The sequence below is a fragment of the Cryptomeria japonica genome, chromosome 9, assembly GCF_030272615.1.
Source record: "Cryptomeria japonica chromosome 9, Sugi_1.0, whole genome shotgun sequence".
Lineage (NCBI taxonomy): Eukaryota > Viridiplantae > Streptophyta > Pinopsida > Cupressales > Cupressaceae > Cryptomeria > Cryptomeria japonica.
This window is the reverse complement of record NC_081413.1, coordinates 724,488,686-724,513,301: the sequence shown is the minus strand read 5'-3', so window position 1 is coordinate 724,513,301 and position 24,616 is coordinate 724,488,686. Positions and strand designations below refer to the sequence as shown.

Sequence of the window (24,616 nt, the reverse complement as noted above, 5' to 3'; positions counted from 1 at the left end):
TCCATAATTGTTGACTGGGACGGTCGATAACTATTACCACGCTAGTATTTACTCACCTCAATTATGCAGTGCCAAGATATTTACCTCCTTGGTGGAAACAGCTGGTAATCCTTGCATTTTACCTACATTTCTCTACAAATATCAGCTATTGTTATATCTTTCCATCAAATCCAGTCCACTCTGCAATTGAAAGGATTACAGATTTTGCAATTTTATCTTGCATTTCATGGCTTCATCCTCCTCATCTGCTCTGGAAAGATCGATTGCATCTCCTAAAGTGTATGATGCATTCATCAGCCACCGAGGCCCTGACGTCAAAGACACCCTTGCTAAAAAACTCTATGAGCGTCTTCAGGAAAGAGGGTGTCAGGCATTTCTAGACCGTCCAGAGATAGAAGGGGGAGATTCTATTTTTTCTGCTATAAGCAATGGCATTCGCTCATCTGCTGTGCAGATAGCCATTTTTTCCAAAGGATATGCAGAGTCTCAATGGTGCTTAGACGAGCTTGTTCTTATGTTAGAACAAACTGAAGCAGGGGCCCTGTTTATTCCCGTGTTCTACGATGTTAAACCTTCGGAGCTTCGTTACATCAAGGACAAGTCTCAGTATGCTTCAGCATTTTCTACTTATGAAAGTAATGACAGGAACCTTGATAGGTTGGATGTTTGGAAGAAGGCCCTCAAATCTGCTGCAGACTTATCTGGTTATGAGCTTAGCCAGTATGCTGCAGACATATCTGGTTATGAGCGTAGCCGGCGTGAAGAGTAAGATTTCTACCATGTGCTTTGTATTCATCATGTTTTCCCTTTTTATTTACTACCTGATATTCGTTTTAGCTTAGTAGAATGACTTCCTAAATAGATCCTTGATCTTGGGTTTCAGTGATTTGTGTGAAAAGATTGTGTCCCGTGTGCTAAAAGAGATGAAAAAGAGGATGCCCTTACCCGTTGCGAAATTTCCTGTTGCACTTGACGAAATCGTCCAAGATTTTGAAAAAAATTATTCAGAGAAAGCGGGGTTAGTAGGCATCTTCGGACTCGGCGGGTCTGGCAAGAGCACTCTGGCCAAAGAACTGTTTAACAGGAAGCGTGACGAATACAAGGCATCATGTTTTCTCTCCGATGTGAGGGAATCCCAAGCCAGGAATGGCTTGCACTCCTTGCAAAGGCAGCTCTTGAAAGATCTCTTCGATGATCAGCAAGAGTTAAGGAATGTGGATGATGGAATAGCACGGCTGAAGCTTCGTCTTGGAGGGGCAAGGGACTGGAAGTTCCTTATAGTCCTAGATGACGTCGATCATCTGGACCAGTTGGATATACTCATACTTCAACTCGAAGGTGTGCTCAGTTCTTGTAGCTTGGTCATTATTACAACCCGTGACCAAAGTGTGCTAACGGCTGCAGATGTTACTATCAAGTATCCAATGAAGCCAATGGATAGGGATCGAGCTAAAGAGCTCTTCTGTAGCCATTCTTTCCCTGGACGGAATCTGCCTTTTCCATATGAAAGATTGGTTGAAAGATTCATTGACTTTTGTGGAGGCTTACCCATTTCACTTATGGTTTTGGGTGCCCATGTTCGTGGTAAGGGTGAGCGCTATTGGAAATTAGAATTGGAAAAAGTTAAGAAAATCACCCCACAGGAAATAATGCATAGACTTAAAATTAGCTTTGATGGTCTGGACAAAGAAGAGAAACAGATATTTATAGACATAGCTTGTTTCTTCAATAAAAAGGATTTTTTAGTCCGTCAAGACCGGGTGCCAAGAACTGACTCTGTACCTTTTAGGCGTCCTACTTCAGTTTCAATTAGATTGCATGGTCCACGAGAAGAAATCTTTTATGTGGATTCAACTGAACCTATATCAATCTGGAAGATGTCTGGTTGGAGCGCTGAACATGCAGTTCACATTCTGCAAAATAAGTGCCTAATTGAAGTGAAGATCGAAGATGCGTACTGGCGCTTTGAAATGCACGATCACCTCCGTGATCTGGGGCGACAATTGGCAGATGACTTGGTCCCTCGTCGGCTGTGGAAACCAGAAATTCTTAGATCCATGGTGCGCTTCTTCTGTACATTTTTTAAAATTTAAATATTTCAATCTGTGTATTTATGATTATTTTCCAGCCAACCACACAGTTAACCCTGATCCTTAAAATGATGCAGGAAGAGAAAGGATTTGAACATATCCTAGCAGAAACAAAGGCTAGGTGTTTCAATTCGTTCTGGGATTCGTCCCTCGAATCCAATATTAATTATTTTGTAGGTAGTTTAAATGACTATAGTGAGACTGAACTCCTGTGGCTTGAAATTAATAGACATGGAGGCGCATTAGAACAATTTCCTTCGTGGATTCCTCTACGAAGATTGCAATATTTATTTGTTACATTGATGGACGAAACTTGGAACAGGTTCCAGCAACAAATGCAGAGCAATACTCAGGTATTTCGTTATGCTTTGCTAGAAATTTAAATCTCCCTTTACGGATGACTATACATTTCAGAATACTTGTTTAGCGAATATTGTTTACTATGAGAACTAATTCATTTTGTAGAGTAATTGTGAATGCCAGGCCACTTTCGAGTTGAGGAGGCTGCGCATTTTCAGTACTCCCTATATGCCAGTGAGTCAAAGATTTAAGCCGCGACATCCGAGAACTCTAGAATTAGGGCAGCTACAGAGACTGAATATTCTTGAACTGCAGACTTGTTTCGATTTGCAAACAATATCAGGGTTATCTTCTCTAACAGGGCTTCGGTCTCTTCACATGCGGGATTGTTACAGATTGGAAACTATAGCAGATTTATCTTCTCTAACAAGGCTTGAGTCTCTTCATGTACAGAGATGTCCCAAATTGCAAACAATATTCAGGTTATCTTCTCTAACAGGACTTCAGTCTCTTCATGTGCATGAATGTCCTAAATGTGAAATAATGTTTTGTGAAGAGTTTAAGGCGTTGCAGACGATTGCAAATCTATGTAATCTGGAAGAAATCGCAATTCTAGGATGTGGTCAGGTGCAGAGTGTACAAGGTTTTGAAGAGTTGAAAGATTTGAGACGCTTGGTGCTTCAAGTGTCTGAGAATGGATATGCATTTGTACGAAATTGCGTTAATGGACTCAGGGTATTTATTACTTTCTCTCAATGCATATAATTTTTTGATATTTAGTGGAACACAATTTTAATTATTGCGAAAAGTGAATTCGGTGATATTTATATCATTGTGTTGGAGAGGGGATAAAAATGTTACTACCTAATTATAAGTTGTGTTTTTTCTGGTATTTGTATCAATTAATAATGTGTTTTGTGTTGATATAATAAATGTTTCAGAGGCTGCCGTCAGAGTACACTGTTTTGATAGGGGGTGCAGTGGATGAAGCAATGTCTAGATTGAATGTAAATTTGTTTGCTGAAGTGATCGACGGTCCAACAATCCGTGAGATAGGGGGAGAAGAGTATCTGGTGTCCATGCGTAGCTCATCGAGTGCAATTACTGTATATGCTTTACTAGGGGAAAGGACCCAGTAGTCGTGCACCCTAACTTCACGCTTCTCAAAATCCTACTTGGAAATTTCGAATCACTCCGATTTTTTTACAGCAGCTTACTTGGCAAGTCCCCTGCTTATAACTAAGGTTTCAGGGCCACATCATCAAATATGATGCCACATCAGCATGCTTTTTGCCAAGGTGTCCAAAACAGCCCCAAAAAAAAGTGAGACCAATAGGCGTGCATTAGAAACCCCAATAGTTGTGCAGCCGATGTGGCATCACCTGATTGGTTACTTTTTACAATATTAGTACATTTCATAACAACTATTGGTACATTTCCTAACAACTGTTGGTACATTTCCTAACAAAAATTGATATTTTTTGTTTCAAACAATAGGTTTTATTTGTTCAATTTTTGGAACAAAAGGTATCAACAACCCTCACAACAATTGGAACATGCTCAACTACTGGATCCTTTCCCCTATATGATTGTGGAATGATTGAGTTTTCTGCCAGACTAGGGACACCATATTTTGACCGATTTGAGTCAGGTGGAGGCCACATGATGATTACAGCTGTACTCCCCCCAAGAAGCCAATTCAAATTTGAAGTCTTTTGCCGGCGTCACTGGTATCTGCGTAGAGTACTGAAGGGGTTTAAGGCCAGGGTGAGCGAAGGGGAGGAAGATAAAGCTTTAACTCTACTGCGAAGCCTTATTGACAGAGTATACGGATAAAAGGTATGGTACCAAAGTTGGCGGCATATGATGCCGTAAAACGCAAGAGAAAACGAAAGCAAAAGTATGGAGAAGTGTGATTAGCTTTCACTATCTGTTGTAGAAATGCTTCTGTCATCTTTGTTTTATTCAAGCCTTTTGATTTCTACTTAAAATTTAAGTTATGAAATTCTACTGCATGTTAATTCCAGTTTATCATGAATGTCCTTCTTGTACTCTGCGTGTATCTTAAAATACAACATTCACATTTATGTATCTCAAGTATCCTAATATTGCCATATGGTCTATATTTCATCATTTACTATCAAATAAAAATATTGCATGATTAGTTTTTGTGATGTAAGAATAAACAAGTGTCATGTTGTGATCAATACTTGTCATTTAGATTTGTAATAGTAATTGGGTATTTTTTTAGAATTAATTAGCAATAAAAGAGATTAGTAATTTTCTAACGTAATTTTAATTGAATCCTAACCCTAATTAAGTTGTAATCTTATTTGAACCCTAACTATAATACTAATTGAATGTTAATTATAAATTAATTGAATACTAAATTTAACTCATCCCAATCATATTTTAATTTATTAAAGTCATGTATCTAATTCCAATTATAACTCTAATCTTAAATTAATTGTATTCCAAACATCTTTGAATCCTAACAATAATTTAACCCTGACATTGAATGATTTTTTTTACATATAAGTCTAATTGATCTTTAACCCTAACTCCAATTTTCAACTTTATCTAACCATGTTTGAACTATAACCATAATTTAACCTTAACTCAAAAGTTTATTTTATAACTTTGATTAAATAATTGAACCATAGTCCTAACCCTAATTGAATCCTACTCCTAATTAAACTCTAACAATAAGCTATAAATCTAACCCTGATTGAACTATAATCCTAACCTTATTTGTATAGTAATCGAATATGTTTTTTTCAAACAATTAGAAAATAGGATAGATTAATTAAAATAATCATACAATTAATTATATAAAATCAATTTTTATTTTTTTTTCAATTAAGAATACTATAACTCTTCTAAAATTTAAATATTTGTTGTAGCAAAACAGAGGAAAGTGAGAACATTTTTTATTTATATTAGATTATATTAATATTCATTATATTATTTTTTGAATATTCATTGCAAACAGTGATCCATCGATGATTGAGCACATCAACAAACTATGGTATGTTAATCTCAGGCCCCACACTTGGCAACAATCTTTTGTGCAACTTATGTTGGACAGATTACCTATTAGGATATCGGCTGAATATGACTAGTGCTCTGTCTGCAGAAAACCTGAGACTACGCGCCACATCTTCTTCGATTGCCCCTTTGCTAGAGATATTTGGCTTCTGTTTGGAATTTCTATTGCAGAATTTGTGTTTCCTCTTGATATAGTTACTGGTTTTATTCATGGACTGAGAAAGGATACTAATCTTGTTTGGCAAATCTTATCTTCGTATATTCTTTGGTTTATTTGGAAACTCAGAAATGAGGAGAAGTTCCAAGGTATTACAAGGGAACGTACTGAGTTTTTTTAAAAACTCACACATTACAAAATTGTTGTGCAGGTCTGTTTTGTGATGAACCTTGAGAGAAATAAGCTACTGCGGTTCCTAAAAGATGGTAGGGCAACCATGTTTGTTTACGAGATGCAAGACGAGTACGAATGGGCTAGGATCGCAGAGAACTACACCTCCTTCGATAAGGCAGTGCAGAAGCTGATAAAGGATCTACAGGAAAACAGGCCTCCTCCCTTTAATAGGATTCAGATGTGCTCTCAGATCCTTGCTAAAAACAAGGTGGTCTGGATGGAAGGCGAACAGGGTTGGACCACATGGCTGGAGGATCAAGATGAGATCCTCCAATTCTGATTTATTTTGCTATGCCCCCTCTTTTTGGATAGTTAGATAACTGTATATATTCCTCTGATTGGCGGTTGAGGCCCTGCCCCCCACTCCCTATTTTTGTATAAACTCTTTGTCTATATTTTGAACTCTCGATTTCTAATATAAAAAAAAAATCATTGTATTATTTTTTTAAATATTATTATTTTGTAATATCTTACTTTAAGCTTAATCTAATCTTATATTTTATTTGTATTATAAAAATGTTAATTTTATACTATCAATGTCAAAATTATTATTTTTAATTATTCTAGTAACTAATGTATTGTAGTGTTTACTTAATCTTATTATCAATATTAGTACTTTAAGTATTAGAATATTTTTATTTTAAATATTATATTACTATTTTATAATCTTTATGACTATATTAATAATATTTTATATTATATTATGTTATTATTCTATTATTTTAAGGTTGTTATGTTATCAAAATTTATTAGTATTAAATTAGGTGAGAATAATGCTATTTATAAATTACTTAAAAAGTAAAAGGTTTGTTGCCTTGTCATGGTAACTACCATGATTTTCACAATTAATTTTATAATCAATTAATTTGCATCAAAATATTTTCACCTACAAAAAGTTCAGATTTATTATCAAATTGCAAAAATTTAAATATTTAGATACATATTGTAAAAGAAAATTAAACCATACTAAATATTATTTTAATGACCTAAAATTTTTCCTAAAAAAATTTATGTAGAAAGTGGATCTAGAAATCCGGTAATAAGATGCAAATTATTTGAGCCAATTAGATTGAAGAAAAACAATTTCTGTAATTTGAAAACTTAAAAATCATGCATCTTAACTATTAAAAAATAAAAATTAAAAAAGATTGGAAGAAAAAAATTCATAGATATAATTGATGAAAAAGCAATTCAATAATAACGAGTTAATGAAATACTAGCGGCAAGTACTAATAAGATCAAATACAATTATATCAAAATAATAATAATATAGAGGAAGGTGGTAAGGGAAATTAAGCGTGTTTCAAAATAATATATTATTACTGTCTTAGAATTTGGTTGGTGAGACAATGCATAAATCACAAGGCCTCGATGTTTGCACTGGTTTGATTTACAACAGAAGACACATCAAATAGACTCTTTATTCAAAGGTCATTGACAATATCATAGCCCACTAGTCTTGATACTCCGTTAGCTAAAACAAACTTGTCACCCCTTAGAGGGTGCCCATTTTTTTGCCTTTTGTCAGAAATTAACCTAAAGTGAATTGCTTCACAGTTGGGTAGTTATCTTGGGAGATATATGGTGAGTAATCTTGGGGGCGGATTCTTCCCCACCCTTGCACTATGATATTGCCAATGTTTGGCAACTGACTCGGCTCAAAGCTTCTATTTCTATGGTTTTTAATCAAGCTTTTCTTCCATCTTCAATGATAAACTCCCTCGGGAGGCTTCCCAACCTTTAAAAAAAGTCTTTACATATCTTAAAGATACTGGGGGAAGGCTAATCACTGAGCAAAACCGTTGGAGGGTATTTTCATCAGCCTCCACATTTGATTATAGAGGGTTGGAACACTTGATGATAAAGACGTTTCCCACTTAGGTCGTTCCCCTCTCACTGGCCTTAATGGCGACCTAAGGGCAACTCAGGAGGGCAGGCCTTCTAAAGGATTGAATTGCTTGCAGTAAAAGAAAGCATAAAAGAGTGGTTTGGTTTTTTGGTCACCCAATTAAGGTGAGAGCATATACCTACCACTTTCGAGATAAGGCAAACAATGTTCTTTTTATCCTTCCAAAGCAGTGATTGGCTAAGATCTATTTGGAAATGTTGTTCCAACAATCATGGTATTCTTTTTAGTTTGCCAAAGCAATTTGTTTGTTTAATCTAGGAAATGAAATCCTGGTCAACTTAAAATAATGCACGTTGCTTTGAGATGGAAATTGTTTTGCAAAACGAAATGTGGATTGTTCTTTTTAATCTTGCAAATGAGTATTGATTGTGAATTTTTTAACCTTTGCAAGAAAATAAGGATTGTTGTTGTTCTTTTTATAACCCCAAAATTTGAATTGTGAACCTAACTTGCAAGAAGAAAAATGTGAGGTTGTTGTTCTTTTTAACCTTGCAAATTTGATTCCTTTTAAACCCCCAAATTGAAATGTGACATTATTTCACCAATTGAAACTTAATGAGATTATTTTTAGCTTGAAAAGAAAATGAATTAATTTTAGCTAACTTTGAAAAAGCTAGAATAATTAAATGCAAATCCTACTTTAACTCCTTCAATCCTGCATCAAACTGTTAGACCTGCAAGAAAACACCAGTTAGAAAAATCAAACATCATATGGTGGGCTTCTCCAAGCCTATTTTCAAATCTCAGTTACAAATCTCCTATGTTAAAGAAGAAACTCATACGAGGTTTCTCACCTACTCGTATGATAATTCCTATAATCCCATACGACAAAACAATTTACTCATATGAGAAAATAGTTTAGCTCATCTGGGTTCAAATATTAGCTCGTACGAGCTTATAAAAGAGACAGAGGATAGAATAACATAGAAAATAGCTCTCTGTCTTCACAATAAACTCATACAAGTTTATTCACAAGCCCATCCGACACATAGTAGGTTCCCATACGATAGAACAGAAACACTTATATGAACTTGCATGAATCCTGCAAAAAATTGTTAGAAAAGTGTGGATTTTAGGGGACTTGCCCAACTGTGGGCACCAATTAATGTGTGGTTAAAATATGGGGGATGCCTGCACCTACAAGAAAACACAAATCACACACACACATGAGACATTACGTTAGTGAAATCAAGAAATCAAAAAATGCAAACTAATCTAATTGTTAGTCCAAGAAATCTCAAGATTGTTAAGCCCGTCCCATGCTCCTCTATCTTTAAAGATCTCTAAGATTCAAGGTGGCCCTCACTTGGAAGAGGACTTGATCCTCAACATGACAACCTAAAGAACGAGTTATGAATGATGATTCTAGGATCAAAATGCATACAACTACTTGATCCTAGCTAAGATGAGATGATGGATGGAGATGCAAGATGCAAGATGAAGATATGAAATGAGTTCCAAATTGAAAGATTAAGTGAACTAATTAGGCTAATATAAGGATGAGATATGATAATGCTATGAAAATGGTATAAATTAAGCTAACAAGATATTCTAACATGTGTAAAAAGACTAAGTTATACTGCAATTAAAATGGCCTAAATGCTTGGTGATGGGGATTGAGCTCCTTGATAACCTGCACAACACAATTAAACTATAAATTGGATGCAATAGAAGTGGATGGATCCTTAGATTGAAGAAATGGGTTCTATTTATAGAGAAAATAGATAAATGGATGGTTGAGATTAAGTAATCTCAACAAAGGCTAGGATTGAAAGTTATCAATCCAATCCCAAGTTGACAAATGTCATCTTGAGAGGGCTTGAGAGATGCTATGCAAGCATTAGATGCTAATTGAGCATTAGGGAAGGCTTCAAGGGGTGACATCATTGGATAATGCTTTTATCCAAGGAAGCAGGCTATTGTCCAAGAGGTAAACTCTTGTGCAAGGATAAAACATGGTCAAAGGGACAACCATCATGGGTCAGGGGTGTGGGCTTGTAAGAGAATTAAATGGTCTTTGAAGACTTTAGGGGTTAACTTCTTCCAAGAAGAAAACCAATAGTGGTCTACAGGACAAATTTGTAAGAGCCTTACAAATTTGGGGGTATTCAACAAGTTACCTTGTTGAAAGGAGAAGGTCTTAAATGCATTTTGAAGACTTTCTCCAAATTTGGGGAAGTGACTCCCCAATTTTAGGTATTGGACATGATGAAGAGAATTAGGCTAATTAATGAAGGATTAGAGGGATTCTAAAAGAAATTAGGAGGGCAAGTGGAAATGTAGGATTTGGCAAGTGGGTGAGGGAAAATTGGATTTTTAGTAAATTAAAAAGATTTAATTTAGCCAAAAGAGGATGCAACTTGCATTTGATGGATTTTGCAAGTTGGGGGGGATTTACAAATAATTTTTTGATTTATTTTAGATGTAAAGGAGATTTTAATTAAATGTATATTTAATTAAAATGGGAAAGGAAATAAATTAATATTTTTGATTAAATGCGAATTTAATTAAAATGGATAGAGGGGGTTATTTAATTAAATGGCTTAGATAGAATAAAGGTATATTAATTAAATCTTAATTTAATTAATAGGCAATTAGAAGAATAGGGATATTAATTAAAACTTAATTTAATTTAATAGGTGATTTAATGATGATTAAATGAATAAAATCCATTTAATTAGTTGTGCCTAGGTTTAGGTGGCTACAGTTAGCACTGTGCTCTTTCAATCTGATTTTGAAAGAGCAACCAATTTCACCTATATAGGGGATGCCAGAAAGATTAGACCACTTTGTAAACACCAAACTCAAGATAGATGTCATTAGGGTCCTTGAGAGGAGGGATGGGATTTCTTAAAGTTGAAAAAGGCTTGAAATCACAAGTGATGCAAGAAAGAATTCAGCTTCCACATCGGATAAACCTCATTTGGACAATGTTATCGAAATAACAATTTCAATCATGACTTTTGATCTATCATCGGAATAACTACTATCGGTGGGATAACCTTTTTGTGCAACTCCAATAGAAGAAACTTATCCCGATATCACTTTCATCGGCATAGATATACCGTTCAAATCAATTGGAGGCCTAGCGGGATAGCCCAACAAAGTCGACTAAACTGGTTTTAGCAATCCTGATAGTAATAACCTATCTCAATGATACTTTCATCGAAACAACTTATGTTGAACAAGACATTTGACGGTCTATCAGAATAACCATGCAAGATCAACTGAATGATATTTTCCAATTCCGATGGAACAAATTATCCTAGTGACACATCATCGATTTAGCTATTCCGATGGCAAACTTTGACAACTTTCTACAACAAAGACCCCTTTATCGGAATAACTGTCCCGATGACAATATAGATGAGTTTTTAAAGAAATGATATCATATCATTATAACCCAACCACATGCTCCATTTTTAGACAATAATGATAGGAAGTTTAGGGAAAGCATCTACACACTTCCTAACAGATTTGCGATAAGAACATAACAGAAAAATAATAGGAATCAATAACAGATTGTATTAGCCAACACGAAAAACATGTGAATACCAAAGGATTAACTTTATTAATAGTTGGGTATTGGCTATCTGTGAGACCAGATTCAAAATTTGAATGGAGGGAATAGAAGAGCTAGAGGGAAATTTGAATTCTATGAATGGAGGGAACAACGTAACTGGTTCCTCTGGTTTTGCTGCCTCAACAGCTCAAGGACAACTTGTGGGATCTATGGTGGATGATGAGGATGGGGACCCATGGCATCGAGACCCTCCTCTTGTCCGTAAAAATATTGAAGATTCTTCAAAGTCGGGTCCTGAGATCTTGAACGATGACCTGGAAAAGACGACAAAGGTGAAGGCTCTCAAACCCTAGAATAGTCTTTTTGCAAACAAACCCACTGGTAAAGAATCCTTCCCCTCTATGGAAGACATTTCTGATAGAAAAATAGGTAGACTAGCTATTGTTGTACCAGATGTGGTTATAGATCATAATATCTCTCTAATGGCTTTCTCTCTAGTGGGAAAATTTGTTGGACCAAGACCTAATATTGAAGTTGTTAGGTCCTTTGTTAAGAGAAAATGGAGGTTGAAAGGACAGGTTGATGTTTCAGCCCTGTCAAGGGGTTTCTTTGTTCTTTCCTTCTCTTGTGGGGAAGATTTGGAAATGACCCTGAGTGGTGGACCATGGATGTTTGGGAAATCTTCATTATCCTTAAGGAAATGGTCTCCAAATATGGAGCTCAATGACTCTTTTTTTGAATATGCTCTGGTCTGGGTGCGGTTGCCTGGTTTGTCGCTTGAATTCTAGTTGGAGGATGTTTTCTTAGGTATTTCTAACTCCTTCGGGGAGCTTGTGGCTATAGACTCTATGACAGTAGCACGGAAGAGGCTGGTGTATGCGAGGATATGTGTCAATATTTCACAGAATATGGATCTTCCTAGCTCTATTGAAATAAATTCTAAACTAGGGAAGTGGGAACAAGCCATAGAGTTTGAGTCCCTCCCCTTTGTGTGTTTTTCTTGCAAGAAAGCTAGACATTGGGCAAAGGCTTGCCCAAGTAACCCCAAGAATGCTCAAAAGCCTAACAATCATGTTAAACAAATTTGGAAAGAGAAGATTAACAAAAATGAGGAGGGTAGAGCGGAAGGAGGAAGTGGTTTTCCTAGTAATTTAAAAGATATAACAAAGAATGACAGGAAAGCTAGTCCTTCCAAGGATAATTTTCAGAAGGAAGATAGAAAGAATGAAGATAATGGATTTGAGATCAAAACGGCCAATGGATTTGAAGTTTTACAGATTCAGGAGGAAGAGAATGTAAGCATAGAAGAAATTATTGAAGAGGGTGAGATTGGCAATATAAATGAATCACAACATGAGGCCCTACAAGATTCAAAAATAAAAAGTAATAAAGTTTTCCCAAAGGACTTTGAAGGTCCACATCTTTTTGCTGGAAAAAATACCAAGTTAGGATCGCCCCAGGCTAACCTTAACTCTCTATTTCAGACTGTTTGCACTGAATCGCCCACCTCTTCTCAAAAAATAGGAGAACCGTGGAATAACAAGCAATCTACATATAAAGATGAAGATGATGAAGAGATAATAGGGGTGGGAAAAAAGAAAAATAAAAAAGACAGGTTGTTCTAATGGGGTCAAAACTAGAACCAGATCTAAAGCGGATATTGGTCTTTCCAAATCCCCGCAGGGATGTAAAACCATGAAGTGGCACAGGGACTAGGAGAGTAAACAAAATATAGCTGACGGAAGGCAGCGAACCATTCAGGAATCCTGCTCCCAGGTTTCCAAATGAAGGTAATATCCTGGAACATACGAGGCCTAAATGGTCTCCATAAACATGATGTATTAAGGAATTTTATAAGAGATCATAACCCGGACATCATCCTGGTTCAGGAAACTAAAATGAGTAAGGAAAAAGTTGAAAATTTAAAATTATTCAAACAGGGAGGTGTTTGTGGTAGTAGCTCGAATGGGGCGTCAGGTGGGGTGGCCATATTTTGGAATAAGAAAACTATTGATGGAGATCTGATTGATGAAGATGGTAATATTATCTCTATGAAAGTTAAATGTATTGCTGAAGGAAAGGAATGGGTGATTACCAACATTTATGCCCCAAATTCTAAAGCTGCTAGGAGTAAATTTTGGGACAAAATCCAGCAGAAAAGGGGGCTCTTCTCTCAGGATAGCTGGCTGTTGATGGGAGACTTCAACACCCCGCTGCAAGAAACTGACAAATTTGGAGGAATTCAAGCTCATCTAGATAGCAAGACTGACCTTATGGACTTCATCAATGCCAATGCCCTGATTGATGTTGGTCTTTCTGGAGCTTCCTACACTTGGTCTAACAAAAGGGATGGAGACCGTCTTATTTAGGTAAGGCTTGATAGATCCCTTATCACTCCTGACTGGATCCTTAAGTATAGATGCTAATTGTCTGTAATTAACAGAATAGGATCGGATCATTATCCCATTTCTTTTGTTGTTGATTCTATTAAGGGAAAATGTTGTCTTCCTTTCCGGTTTGAAAAAATGTGGATTTCACATCCTTCCTTGGATAATTCCATTGCCAAATGGTGGAATATTAAAGTGGAAGGCTCTGCCATGTTCAAATTTGCTAAAAAATTAAGAAACACCAAAGATAACATTAAGATCTGGAACAAAAAGGTTTTTGGAGATATTTTTGAAACCAAGAGGAAGCTAAAGGAGGAATTAGTTCATATTCAAAACTCTATTTAGAAATATGGGTATAAGATGTTTTCCAAGGCTGAAGAAGATGAGGTTCTAGCCAAACTTCACAACACTATATCAAGAGAAGAAATCTATTGGAGGCAGAGATATAGGGCTATTTGGTTGGAAGTCGGTGATAGAAATACTAAATTCTTTCATATGACTTCTATGAAGCATAAAGCCGCTAGCAGAATCTCTAGATTGATTGTTGATGACAAAATCCTTCTCAAAGATGATGACATTGGTGATGAAGTTGTTAGGTTCTTCTCTAACCTCCTTACTGGTAGTAAGGATATTGACATTGTTAAGCAACAAGACCTGGTTGATAACATTCCTAAGATTATTGAACCTCATCAAAATACGACATTATCTGCTATCCCTACAACTGCTGAAATTAAAAAAGTTGTTTTTTTCTTTTCAAGGGGATAAGGCTCCGGGCCCGGATGGATTTCCCATGTTTTTCTTTCAGGAATACTGGCATATTGTTGGAGAAGACATGGTCAATGTTGTCAAAGAATTCTTTGGATCCAGAAGAATCCTTAAGAAAATCAATTCTACTTTTATTGCTCTTATTCCTAAGGTGGCTGGAGCTAATTCAATGGGAAAGTTTAGGCCAATAAGTCTTTGTAATTCCTTTTACAAGATTATTTCAAAAGTCATGACTTCTAGACTATTGGTTGTTCTCCCCTTTGTTATCTCTGAGGAGCAAAAAGGATTTGTCCCTGGTAGGCATATTTTGGACTCTCTTATTCTTGTGCATGAGAATATACACTCTCTTAATGCTACAAACAAAGAGGGTTTCTTGATAAAATTGTATCTGGCAAAATCCTATGATAGAGTGGAATGGCAGGTTCTTCTCAGGGTTATGGAGGCCTTTGGATTTGATGAGAAGGTTATTAAAATTACTAGAGAATTGATATCTACTCCAAACTTTTATATTCTTATAAATGGATGTTCGTCTAGATTTTTCAAATCTTTTAGGGGCCTCAGGTAAGGAGACCCTATTTCTCCTATTCTCTTCACTATTTTGGCAGAATGTATGAGCAGACTGATTCAAAAGTTGAAAATGAATAAAACCATCAAAGAGTTGCAACCCTCTCTTGCCAATGTTTTCTGCACACATCAACAGTTTGTTGATGATACAATTTTGATGGGATATTCTTCTATTGGTGAGGTTGTTGCCTTCAAAGAAGCTCTTAGTTCTTATTCCTCGGTTATTGGACAACAAGTTAATTGGGAAAAATCTTCTATTTATTTCATCAATACCCCAATATTGAGACAACAGAGGATTGCTAACATTATTGGTTGTAAGGTGGAGCTGCTCCCCTCTACTTATTTGGGTCTCCCTCTTGGTTTGGCTCCTCCAAACTCATTCTGGAACTCGTTAATTGATAAACTCAACAAAAAATTGGCAGGTTGGAAAGGATCTATGCTATCTCAGGCTGGGAAGCTTCAGCTTCTTCAAGCTACTCTTCAGAATCTTCTTGTTTATGCTCTTAGCCTGTTTAGTATACCGGTTAAACATGCTGAAGCTTTAGAAAGAATTCAGAAAAGATTTCTTTGGACAGGGGTAGAAGATAAGAAAAGGATAGCGTCAGTTGCTTGGGATAAAGTCTGTAATCCTAAGAGCAATGGGGGATTAGGTATTAAAGTTCTCAAAACTTTCAATAAAGCCTTGCTTGCTAAACATATTTGGAAGGCTTTTGGTATTAAGAAAGATTGGAGTAGGGTGTGGTTTGATAAATATATACACAACCAGCCAATACATTCTCTTCTCTACTCTGAAGATATCCCTGTTGGTTCTTTCATATGGAATAGTATGATTAAATCTATAAAAGTTGCTAAAGCTGGAACTGGATGGGTCCTTGGCAAAGGTGATAAAATCGAGTTCTGGGAGGATGTTTGGATTAAAGAAGAGCCTCTTTTTAACCAGCAATGCAGTCATTTCATTGAAGAATGCAAAAGGAGGTACGGTTCTATGGTGTGTAATTATTGGAAGGAGAATAAATGGGTTAGACTTGATGCAGTTTATGTTGGATTTTTGCTGCTTCAGCAGGATTTGCTGTCTTTTTCTATTACTAAAGACTCTGATGATGTTTTCCTATGGAAGAGCAATCCTAGGGGTAATTTCACTGTAGACTCTGCTTATAAAAAAATGGTTACTTAGGTCTGCAACCCAATATGGACTAAAATTTAGAATAGATTCCTCATTCGTAAAGTTAACATGTTTTTTTGGCTTGCTACTCACAACAAGATTCTTACCATTGATAACTTGGCTCGAAGAGGATTCATGTTTCCTAATAGGTGTGAGTTATGTCAGAAAGAAGAAGAATTTGTGGATCATTTGTTTACTCATTGTTCTTTTACTTGGGAGATCTGGAGTAAAGTCTGGATGCAATGGAAAGTTGATTGGGTTATGCACAATAGTCTTAAGGATGTTATTTTGCAATGGATCTTTCCCACCAAATTCCCTCTCATTAAGACCCTTTGGTCCTTTGTCCTTTCTCTGACCTGTTGGTACATCTGGAAGGAGAGAAACAATAGAATTTTTAGGGAGGCTAAGTGTTCTTCTCAGGTGGTTTTTGAAAAGATATGCAGGGCTATTAAAGAAAACATCAACACCATTCACAAAAACAACAAGCAGTGTAGCTATATTAACATGACTGATAATGAGAAAAGAATCCTTGCTGAATGGAAGTTGACTCACAAGGTTTGCAATTCTGATATAAAGAGAAAAAGAGAAATGTCGTTTGGAGGTTCCCTTCTCATGGTTGGATTAAGGTGAATTTTGATGGTGCAGCTAAAGGTAATCCTGGGAAGGCTGGAGGGGGAGGAGTCATCAGAAATTCTTATGGTTTTTGTGTTGCTGCTATTGCCTCTCCCTTTGCAATCCAAAACAGTCATGTGGCAGAAGCTCTGGCAATGTTAAAATGTCTCCAGCTTGCTCAAAGTTTTCACTTTAAAAAAATATGGCTCGAAGGGGATTCTCTCAATATTATTCAGGCTATAAGAGGTATTAGTTCCCCTTCTTGGAACATTTATAACATCATTGATAATGCAAAAAAATTATTAGAGGCCTATGATAGTGTGATTGTTACCCATACCCTAAGGGAAGGTAACAGGGTAGTTCATTTATTAGCTAATGAGGGGGTTTATTTAGAGGAGGATACTAAATATATCGGAGAAGTTTCTTGTAATAAGGGAGTCTATGAGCAATTATTATTTGATAGAGTCCATGGTACAAGTTAATCTCATTATGACTTTTTTGGGTTCGAATCTCAAAGACAGATATTGGAGTGATGTGGAGTGTCAGTTGAGTACCTATTTAAGGCATTGTGATAATGATAATCGGTGTGACAAGCCTAATCATATTAAGTGCTAGTTAATTTTGAATGTCTTAAAAGACTATTCGAAAAACAAGAAAACCACCTTGTTTTTTTGATTCCAGCATCTGAGTTTTATTCTTGTTATCTTGTTTCCTCAGAATTTGGGTATTTTGTGCTTTGTTAACCTGAATAACCATTACATTATGGGGGGTAATCTTAATCGCAATGAGCCTGGTAGCTGTGAAAACAAAGACCTAAAAGAGGCAGTTAAGGCGATGATGATGCTGGTTAAGGATGCAGAAGAGTCCATAAATATTTTCATTTGATATGTAACCTGGTTTTAGGTTGCTAGTTTCTCGCTAGCCTTTTGATGTTCTTTTCCTTGGCTATTGTTTTTCTCTGCTATTCTTGTGCAGCCTCTCTATCTTTGTTCTATCCTTTCTAGTTTCTCTTATGCTTATCTTTTCATTTTGTAAGCGAGTTTCGGGTCCCTTAAAACCTGTTTTTCCTTAATCAAAAACTTTATTAATACACAACATATGATGGAGGTTACATTCAGTATTAGATGTTTACAAATAACAACTATTCAAACACATATTCGACTTCTATGGAGTGGCCTGACGGCCTTCCTCCTTTTGTCGCGTTCACACACTAACTTGTCGACCAAAATCCCCCCCTTTTTGAATGAATCTGCTCACCTTGTCATATCCTTGGTTTCGATGTTGCTCATCTTCTTGACTGTTCTACTTCTGGTTGTTCGACTTCTGATTGTTTGACTTCTGGTTCTTCAAATTTGGACTGATTCACTATCCTCGCCATGCATCGGCATCAAACTCCCCAGGAAACAAAAGAATATGTGCTCCTACACATGGGCTATGAGTTAACACTTGCCCCTAACTGTTTCTTCATCTGCCTAGCCATGTCTTCATCTTCATGCCTTTATCTTTGCCTCTTTCAACAAGTTCACAACTTCATCTTCACAAGAACACAGGGTTGTCCTTTCAACTACTCTCATCAATGGCATAATAACAACCCTCTCACGGTTGCAAACTCAAAGGTTTCAAATATCCATCACTCCTTCTGTTGCTTCCTCACACAATCACCAACATACTGCCATCTTACCCATCTAAGATCCTGGAAGATGCACTACCACCCTTCCTTAGTGGTTTCTCTCTTTGCACCTTCTACCCAACTTCATCTTGTTGGAGATAGTATCACAGACCTCTTTCATGTCTGTCCCACACACCTACACAAACCTCTTCCTTACTACAGCCTTGATGGATCAACCTACAACCAAAGAACTTAGCAACACAAACTCTCAATCCTTTTCAAGGTACTAGTGTAGATTGCCTCCTTCGGCGATCTATCTACACATTCAATATCTTCTTGCTCTGATACCAATTTGATGCAAGACATAATTCAGCTTCCACATCAGATAAACCTCATTTGGATATTGATATCAGAATAACAATTATGATCATGACTTTTGATTTACCATCAGAATAACTACTATCGGTGAGATAACCTTGCTGTGCAACTCCGACAAAAGAAACTTATCCTGATGTCACTTTTATTACCATAGCTATACCGATCGACTCAATTGGAGGCCTATCGGGATAGCCCAACAAAGTCGACTAAATTGGTTTTAGCAATCCCAATAGTAATAACCTATCCCGATGATACTTTCATCGGAATAACTTATGCTGAGCACGATTTTTGATGGTCTATCGGAATAACCATGCAAGATCGGCTGAATGATATTTTCCAATTCCAATGGAACAAATTATCCCAATGACATGTCATCGGTTTAGCTATTCCAATGGCAAACTTTGACAACTTTTTGCAACAAAGACCCCTTTATCAAGATAACTGACTCGATGACAATATAGATGACTTTTTGTAACAATGATATCTTATCAGTATAACCTAGCCACATGCTCCATTTTCAAATAATAATGATAGGAAGTTCAGGGAAAGCATCTACAGACTTCTTGATAGATTTGCGATAAGAACAAAACATAAAAATAACAGGAATCAATAACAAATTGTATTAACCAACACCAAAACATGTGAATACCAAAGGATTAACTTTATTAATACACAACATATGATGGATGTTACATTCAGTATTAGATGTTTACAAATAACAATTGTTCAAACACATATTCGGCTTCTGTGGAGTGGCCTGACGGCCTCCCTCCTTCTATCACGTTCACACACTAACTTGTCGACCAAAATCCCCCTTTTCGAATGAATCTACTTGCCTTGTTATATCCTTGGTGTCGACATTGCTCATCTTCTTGATTGTTCTACTTCTAGTTGTTCGACTTCTGAGTGTTTGACATCTAGCTATTCGACTTCTGATTGATTCACTATCCTCATGATGCTCTGACATCAACAAGGAAGGCCTTTCTTGTGAAGGATTTTAAAAATTTTGTGGGACTCACCTTCAGTGAAAGGGAGGGAAGTAGTAGGTAAGCCAAATGTTTGGAAAAGTTAGGTTTGGAGGGGAACTTGTACCTAGTTTGGTTGAAGGTTCTAGAGATGATTTTATTGCTATACCCATTCAAAAGGAAAACTTTATGGAGTTAAGATAACTCTATGGGTAAGTTTTCTTCATCACAAATGTGGAAGGCTCTCATGATTAGAGTTTTGAGAATGCTATCTTTTTGGGTGGGGTCGTGGTGGGAAGAAGAGTGAAGATAGAGATCAGTGTGGGTGGATTTACAAAAAATCCAATGGGAAAAAGTTCCATCTGATTTCCTATTGAGCTAGATGTCAAGGAAGGGGAGTTGGTTGTTGGACTCTATCTAAAAGAGATACAAGGGGCTAAACTATTAAAGTGTGCATGAAATTCTTCTAATTTTTCCAAGCCATGCAACCAACACATATTGTTTTCATCCACATAGCGCTTCCTTTGCCTTGGTTTAAGCGGAAATCAGTAGAGGGCCAAACCTTCAAAATGCTCCATGTGTATAGGTTAGTTACAATAGAAGAAAGAGGGGATCCCATAGCTACACCATTGACTTGCTCACAGATTACTCCTTGAAAAGAAAAGAAAGTGGACCCAAGACATTAGTCAACTAAGAAGGCCACTTCCTCATTTGTCTTCAAACAATATTAATGACCACTTCATTTGTTTTTCATTTTTCTCTTGCAACCGTTCTTTCATTCTTATTATGATTCACACAATGTAACCTGAAATGTGGACATACTGGAATTTAAAAAACAATTTACAATCAACAACATAGACTGTAAAAATATGATGAATCTAATGTTTACGAATTGCGCAAACTTTCAATTAGATGCACCAAAATTTCCCGTAAGATGTCGGTTTAGGTCGTTGCAGATGAAAGTGGCCACCAAAATATCCCGCAAATTGTGGGTTTAGGTAGTGGGAGATGAAAGTGGGCACCATACAAGCTGTGGTATTCCTTGGTGGTCTCCACCGACAGACGGAGAAGCCCTACGGTAAAGATTCCCGTCCTTCGGGTTGGAAATTTTTGTATTCGTGGCAGACAAAATCACTGAAAAGTCCAATCTTCTTTTGGCCTTACCTGTAATCTCTCCTTTTTTTGGTCAGTTTTTCTTTGTTGTCTTCAAGAACGTAAACCCAATACGCTTTCTCTGTATTCATATTGCTTTTGTAAGTCGATTTTCTCGTGGTGCGCTCAAAGCTGTAAAGCCTCGAAGGTGCGAGAGCATCTTCCTATAACTGACTGAGGAAAAAGCAGCTAAACTCTGTTGCACTTTTACCATTATTAGTGGCATGGTAATAATTCGTTTGAGAAAAAATTATGCAACATAAAAGATAAAAAATTATTAAAGAGGTGATCGAAGAAGAGTGTCCCAATCAAATAGGGTGGCACGTCACGTCTTGTCTGTCTTTATTATTCACACGGCTTGCCTATTCTCTTTCTTTACAAAGATATTTACCTTGTAGATGGAGACAGCTGGAGACAACCGATAATCCATGGACGGTCAATAACTATTACCACGCCCATAATTGTTGACTTCGCGGGTCGATAATTATTGCCACGCTAGTAATTTCTTACCTCAATTATGCAGTGCCAAGATATTTATTACCTCCTTGGTGGATCTGGAAACAGCTGGTAATCCTTAGCATTTACTGACATTTCTCTACAAAGATCAGCTATTGTTATATCCTTTCATCAAATCCAGTCCACTCTGCAATTGAAAGGATTACAGATTTTGCAATTTTAGTCTTGCATTTCATGGCTTCATCGTCCTCATCTGCTCGGGAAAGATCGATTGCATCTCCTAAAGTGTATGATATATTCATCAGCCACCGAGGCCCTGACGTCAAAGATACCCTTGCTAAAAAACTCTATGAGCGTCTTCAGGAAAAAGGGTATCAGGCATTTCTAGATCGTCCAGAGATAGAAGGGGGAGATTCTACTCTTGCTGCCATAAACAATGCCATTCGCTCATCTGCTGTGCAGATAGCCATTTTTTCCAAAGGATATGCAGAGTCTCAATGGTGCTTAGACGAACTTGTTCTTATGTTAGAACAAACTAAAGCAGGGGCCCTGTTTATTCCCGTGTTCTACGATGTGAAACCTTCGGAGCTTCGTTACATCAACGACAAGTCTCAGTATGCTTCGGCATTTTCTACTTATGAAAGTAAAGGCAGGAATCTTGATACGTTGGATCCTTGGAAGGAGGCCCTTGCATCTGCTGCAGACAGATCTGGTTATGAGCTTAGCCAGCATGCTGCAGACATATCTGGTTATGAGCATAGCCAGCATGAAGAGTAAGATTTCTGGCACGTGCTTTGTATTCATCATGTTTTGCCTTTTTTATTTACTACCTGATATTCATTTTAGTTTAGTAGAATGGCTTTCTAAATAGATCCTTGGTCTTGGATTTCAGTGATTTGTGTGGAAAGATTGTGTCCCGTGTGCTGCAAGAAATGCAAACGAGGATGCCCTTACCTGTTGCGATATATCCGGTTGCACTTGATGAACTCGTCCAAGATTATGCAAGTTCTTGTCCACAGACAGCGGGGTGGGTAGGGATCTTCGGACTTGGGGGCGCTGGCAAGACCACTCTGGCCAAAGAACTGTTTAACAGGAAGCGTGCAGGATACGACGCATCATGTTTTCTCTCTGACGTGAGAGAATCGCATGCCAATCGTCAATTGCTCTCCCTGCAAAAACAGATTTTCAAAGATCTTTTCAATGAAAAACCAAAACAAAAGTTAAGAAATGTGGACGATGGAATAGCACGGCTGAAGCATCGCTTTGGACGGGAAAGGGACCGGAAGTCCCTTATAGTCCTAGATGACGTCGATCGTCAGGAACAGTTGAATGCCCTCTTACCCCAAATCGAAGGTATGGTCAATTCTTGTAGCTTGGTCATTATTACAACCCGTGACCAAAGTGTATTAACGGCTGCAGATATCACTATCCGTTACAAGATGAAGGCACTGGATAAGGATCATGCTAAACAGCTCTTCTGTAGCCATGCTTTCCCTGGACCGAATGTGCCTTCTCCATATGAAAGATTGGTTGAAAGCTTCATTGACTTTTGTGGAGGCTTACCTCTTTCACTCATAGTTTTGGGTGCCCATCTTCGTAATGAGGATGTGCTGTGCATTTTTGGAAGTTAGAATTGAAAAAAGTTCAGAAAATCCCTCCTGATGAAATAATGCAAAGACTTAGAATTAGCTTTGATGGTCTGGACAAAGAGGAGAAACAGATATTTATAGACATAGCTTGTTTCTTCAATAAAAAAGAATTTTTATTACTCCGTCAACACTCGTTGCTGGAAACTGACTATGTATCTTTTACCGATATTAGTTCACTTTCAATTAGATTTCATGGTCCACAAGAAGAAATCTGTCATGTGGATTCAACTGAACCTATATCAATCTGGAAGATGTCTGGTTGGAGCGCTGAACATGCAGTTCACATTCTGCAAAATAAGTGCCTAATCGAAGTAAAGATCGAAGGTGTGCACTGGCGCTTTGAAATGCACGATCACCTCCGTGATCTGGGGCGACAATTGGCAAATGACTTGGTCCCTCGTCGGCTGTGGAAACCAGACATTCTTAAATCCATGGTGCGCTTCTTCTGTACATTTTTTTAAATTTAAATATTTCAATCTATGTGTATTTGAGATTACTTTCCAGCCAATCACACATTTAACCCTGATCCTTAAAATGATGCAGGAAGAAAAAGGATTTGAACATATCCTAGCAGAAACAAAGGCTAGGTGTTTCAATTCGTTCTGGGATTCGTCCCTCGAATCCAATATTAATTATTTTGTAGGTAGTTTAAATGACTATGGTGAGACTGAACTCCTGTGGCTTGAAATTAATAAAGATGGAGGCGCATTAAAACAAATTCCTTCGTGGATTCCTCTACGAAAATTGCACTATTTATTTGTTAGTGAGATGGACGAAATTTGGAACAGGTTCCAGCAACAAATGCAGAGCAATACCCAGGTATTTTGTTATGCTTTGCGAGAAATTTAAATCTCCCTTCACGGATGACTGTACATTTCAGAATACGTGTTTAGCGAATATTGTTTACTATGAGAACTAATTCAGGTTTTAGAGTAATTGTGAATGCCAGGCCACTTTCGAGTTCAGAAGGCTGCACATTTTCAGTACTCTCTCTAATGCAGTGCTTCAAGGATTTAAGTCGCTACAACTGAAAACCCTAGAATTAGGGCAGCTACAGAGACTGAATATTCTTGAACTGCAGTCTTGTTACGATTTGCAAACAATATCAGGCTTATCTTCTCTAACAGGGCTTCAGTCACTTCACGTGCGGCAATGTGACAAATTGAAAACAATATCAGATTTGTCTTCTCTAACAAGGCTTGAGTCTCTTCATGTACAGAGATGTTATGTATTGGAAACGATATTCAGGTTATCTTCTGTAACAGGGCTCAAGTCTCTTCATGTGCAGGAATGTCCTAAATGTGAAATAAGGTTTTGTGAAGACTTTAACACGTTGCCGACGATTGCAAATCTATGTAATCTGGAAGAAATCGCAATTCTAGGATGTGGTCAGGTGCAGAGTGTACAAGGTTTTGAAGAGTTGAAAGATTTGAGACGCTTGGTGCTTAAAGTGTCTGAGAATGGATATGCATTTGTACGAAATTGCGTTAATGGACTCAGGGTATTTATTACTTTCTCTCAACGCATATAATTTTTTGATATTTAGTGGAACACAATTTTAATTATTGCGAAAAGTGAATTCGGTGATATTTATATCATTGTGTTGGAGGGGATAAAAATGTTACTACCTAATTATAAGTTGTGTTTTTTCTGGTA

General features: G+C 37.1%; 2 protein-coding genes across 4 annotated transcripts; both read left to right on the top strand.

Annotated features, from left to right (window-relative positions):
* The first annotated feature begins 72 nt into the window (after positions 1 to 72).
* On the top strand, positions 73 to 24,616 carry LOC131067425 (disease resistance protein Roq1). Of its 3 annotated transcripts, none has more exons than XM_059211360.1 (6): positions 88 to 765; positions 884 to 2,060; positions 2,168 to 2,443; positions 2,556 to 3,125; positions 3,332 to 3,511; positions 3,975 to 4,564. In XM_059211360.1, exons 1-6 carry the CDS (start codon positions 227 to 229, stop codon positions 4,224 to 4,226), a joined length of 2,994 nt encoding a protein of 997 aa, XP_059067343.1. In that variant the 5' UTR covers positions 88 to 226; the 3' UTR covers positions 4,227 to 4,564. The 3 variants fall into 3 exon arrangements, with proteins under 3 accessions (XP_059067345.1, XP_059067343.1, XP_059067344.1); XM_059211361.1 differs by having other exon boundaries at positions 89 to 765; positions 2,574 to 3,125; XM_059211362.1 differs by lacking the exons at positions 2,168 to 2,443; positions 2,556 to 3,125; positions 3,332 to 3,511; positions 3,975 to 4,564 and adding exons at positions 23,504 to 23,779; positions 23,910 to 24,616 and having other exon boundaries at positions 73 to 765.
* On the top strand, positions 21,291 to 23,395 carry LOC131067426 (disease resistance protein Roq1). The gene is made up of 2 exons (XM_058002425.2): positions 21,291 to 22,084; positions 22,204 to 23,395. The coding sequence occupies exons 1-2, from the start codon at positions 21,546 to 21,548 to the stop codon at positions 22,940 to 22,942; spliced, it is 1,278 nt and encodes a 425-aa protein (XP_057858408.2). The 5' UTR covers positions 21,291 to 21,545; the 3' UTR covers positions 22,943 to 23,395.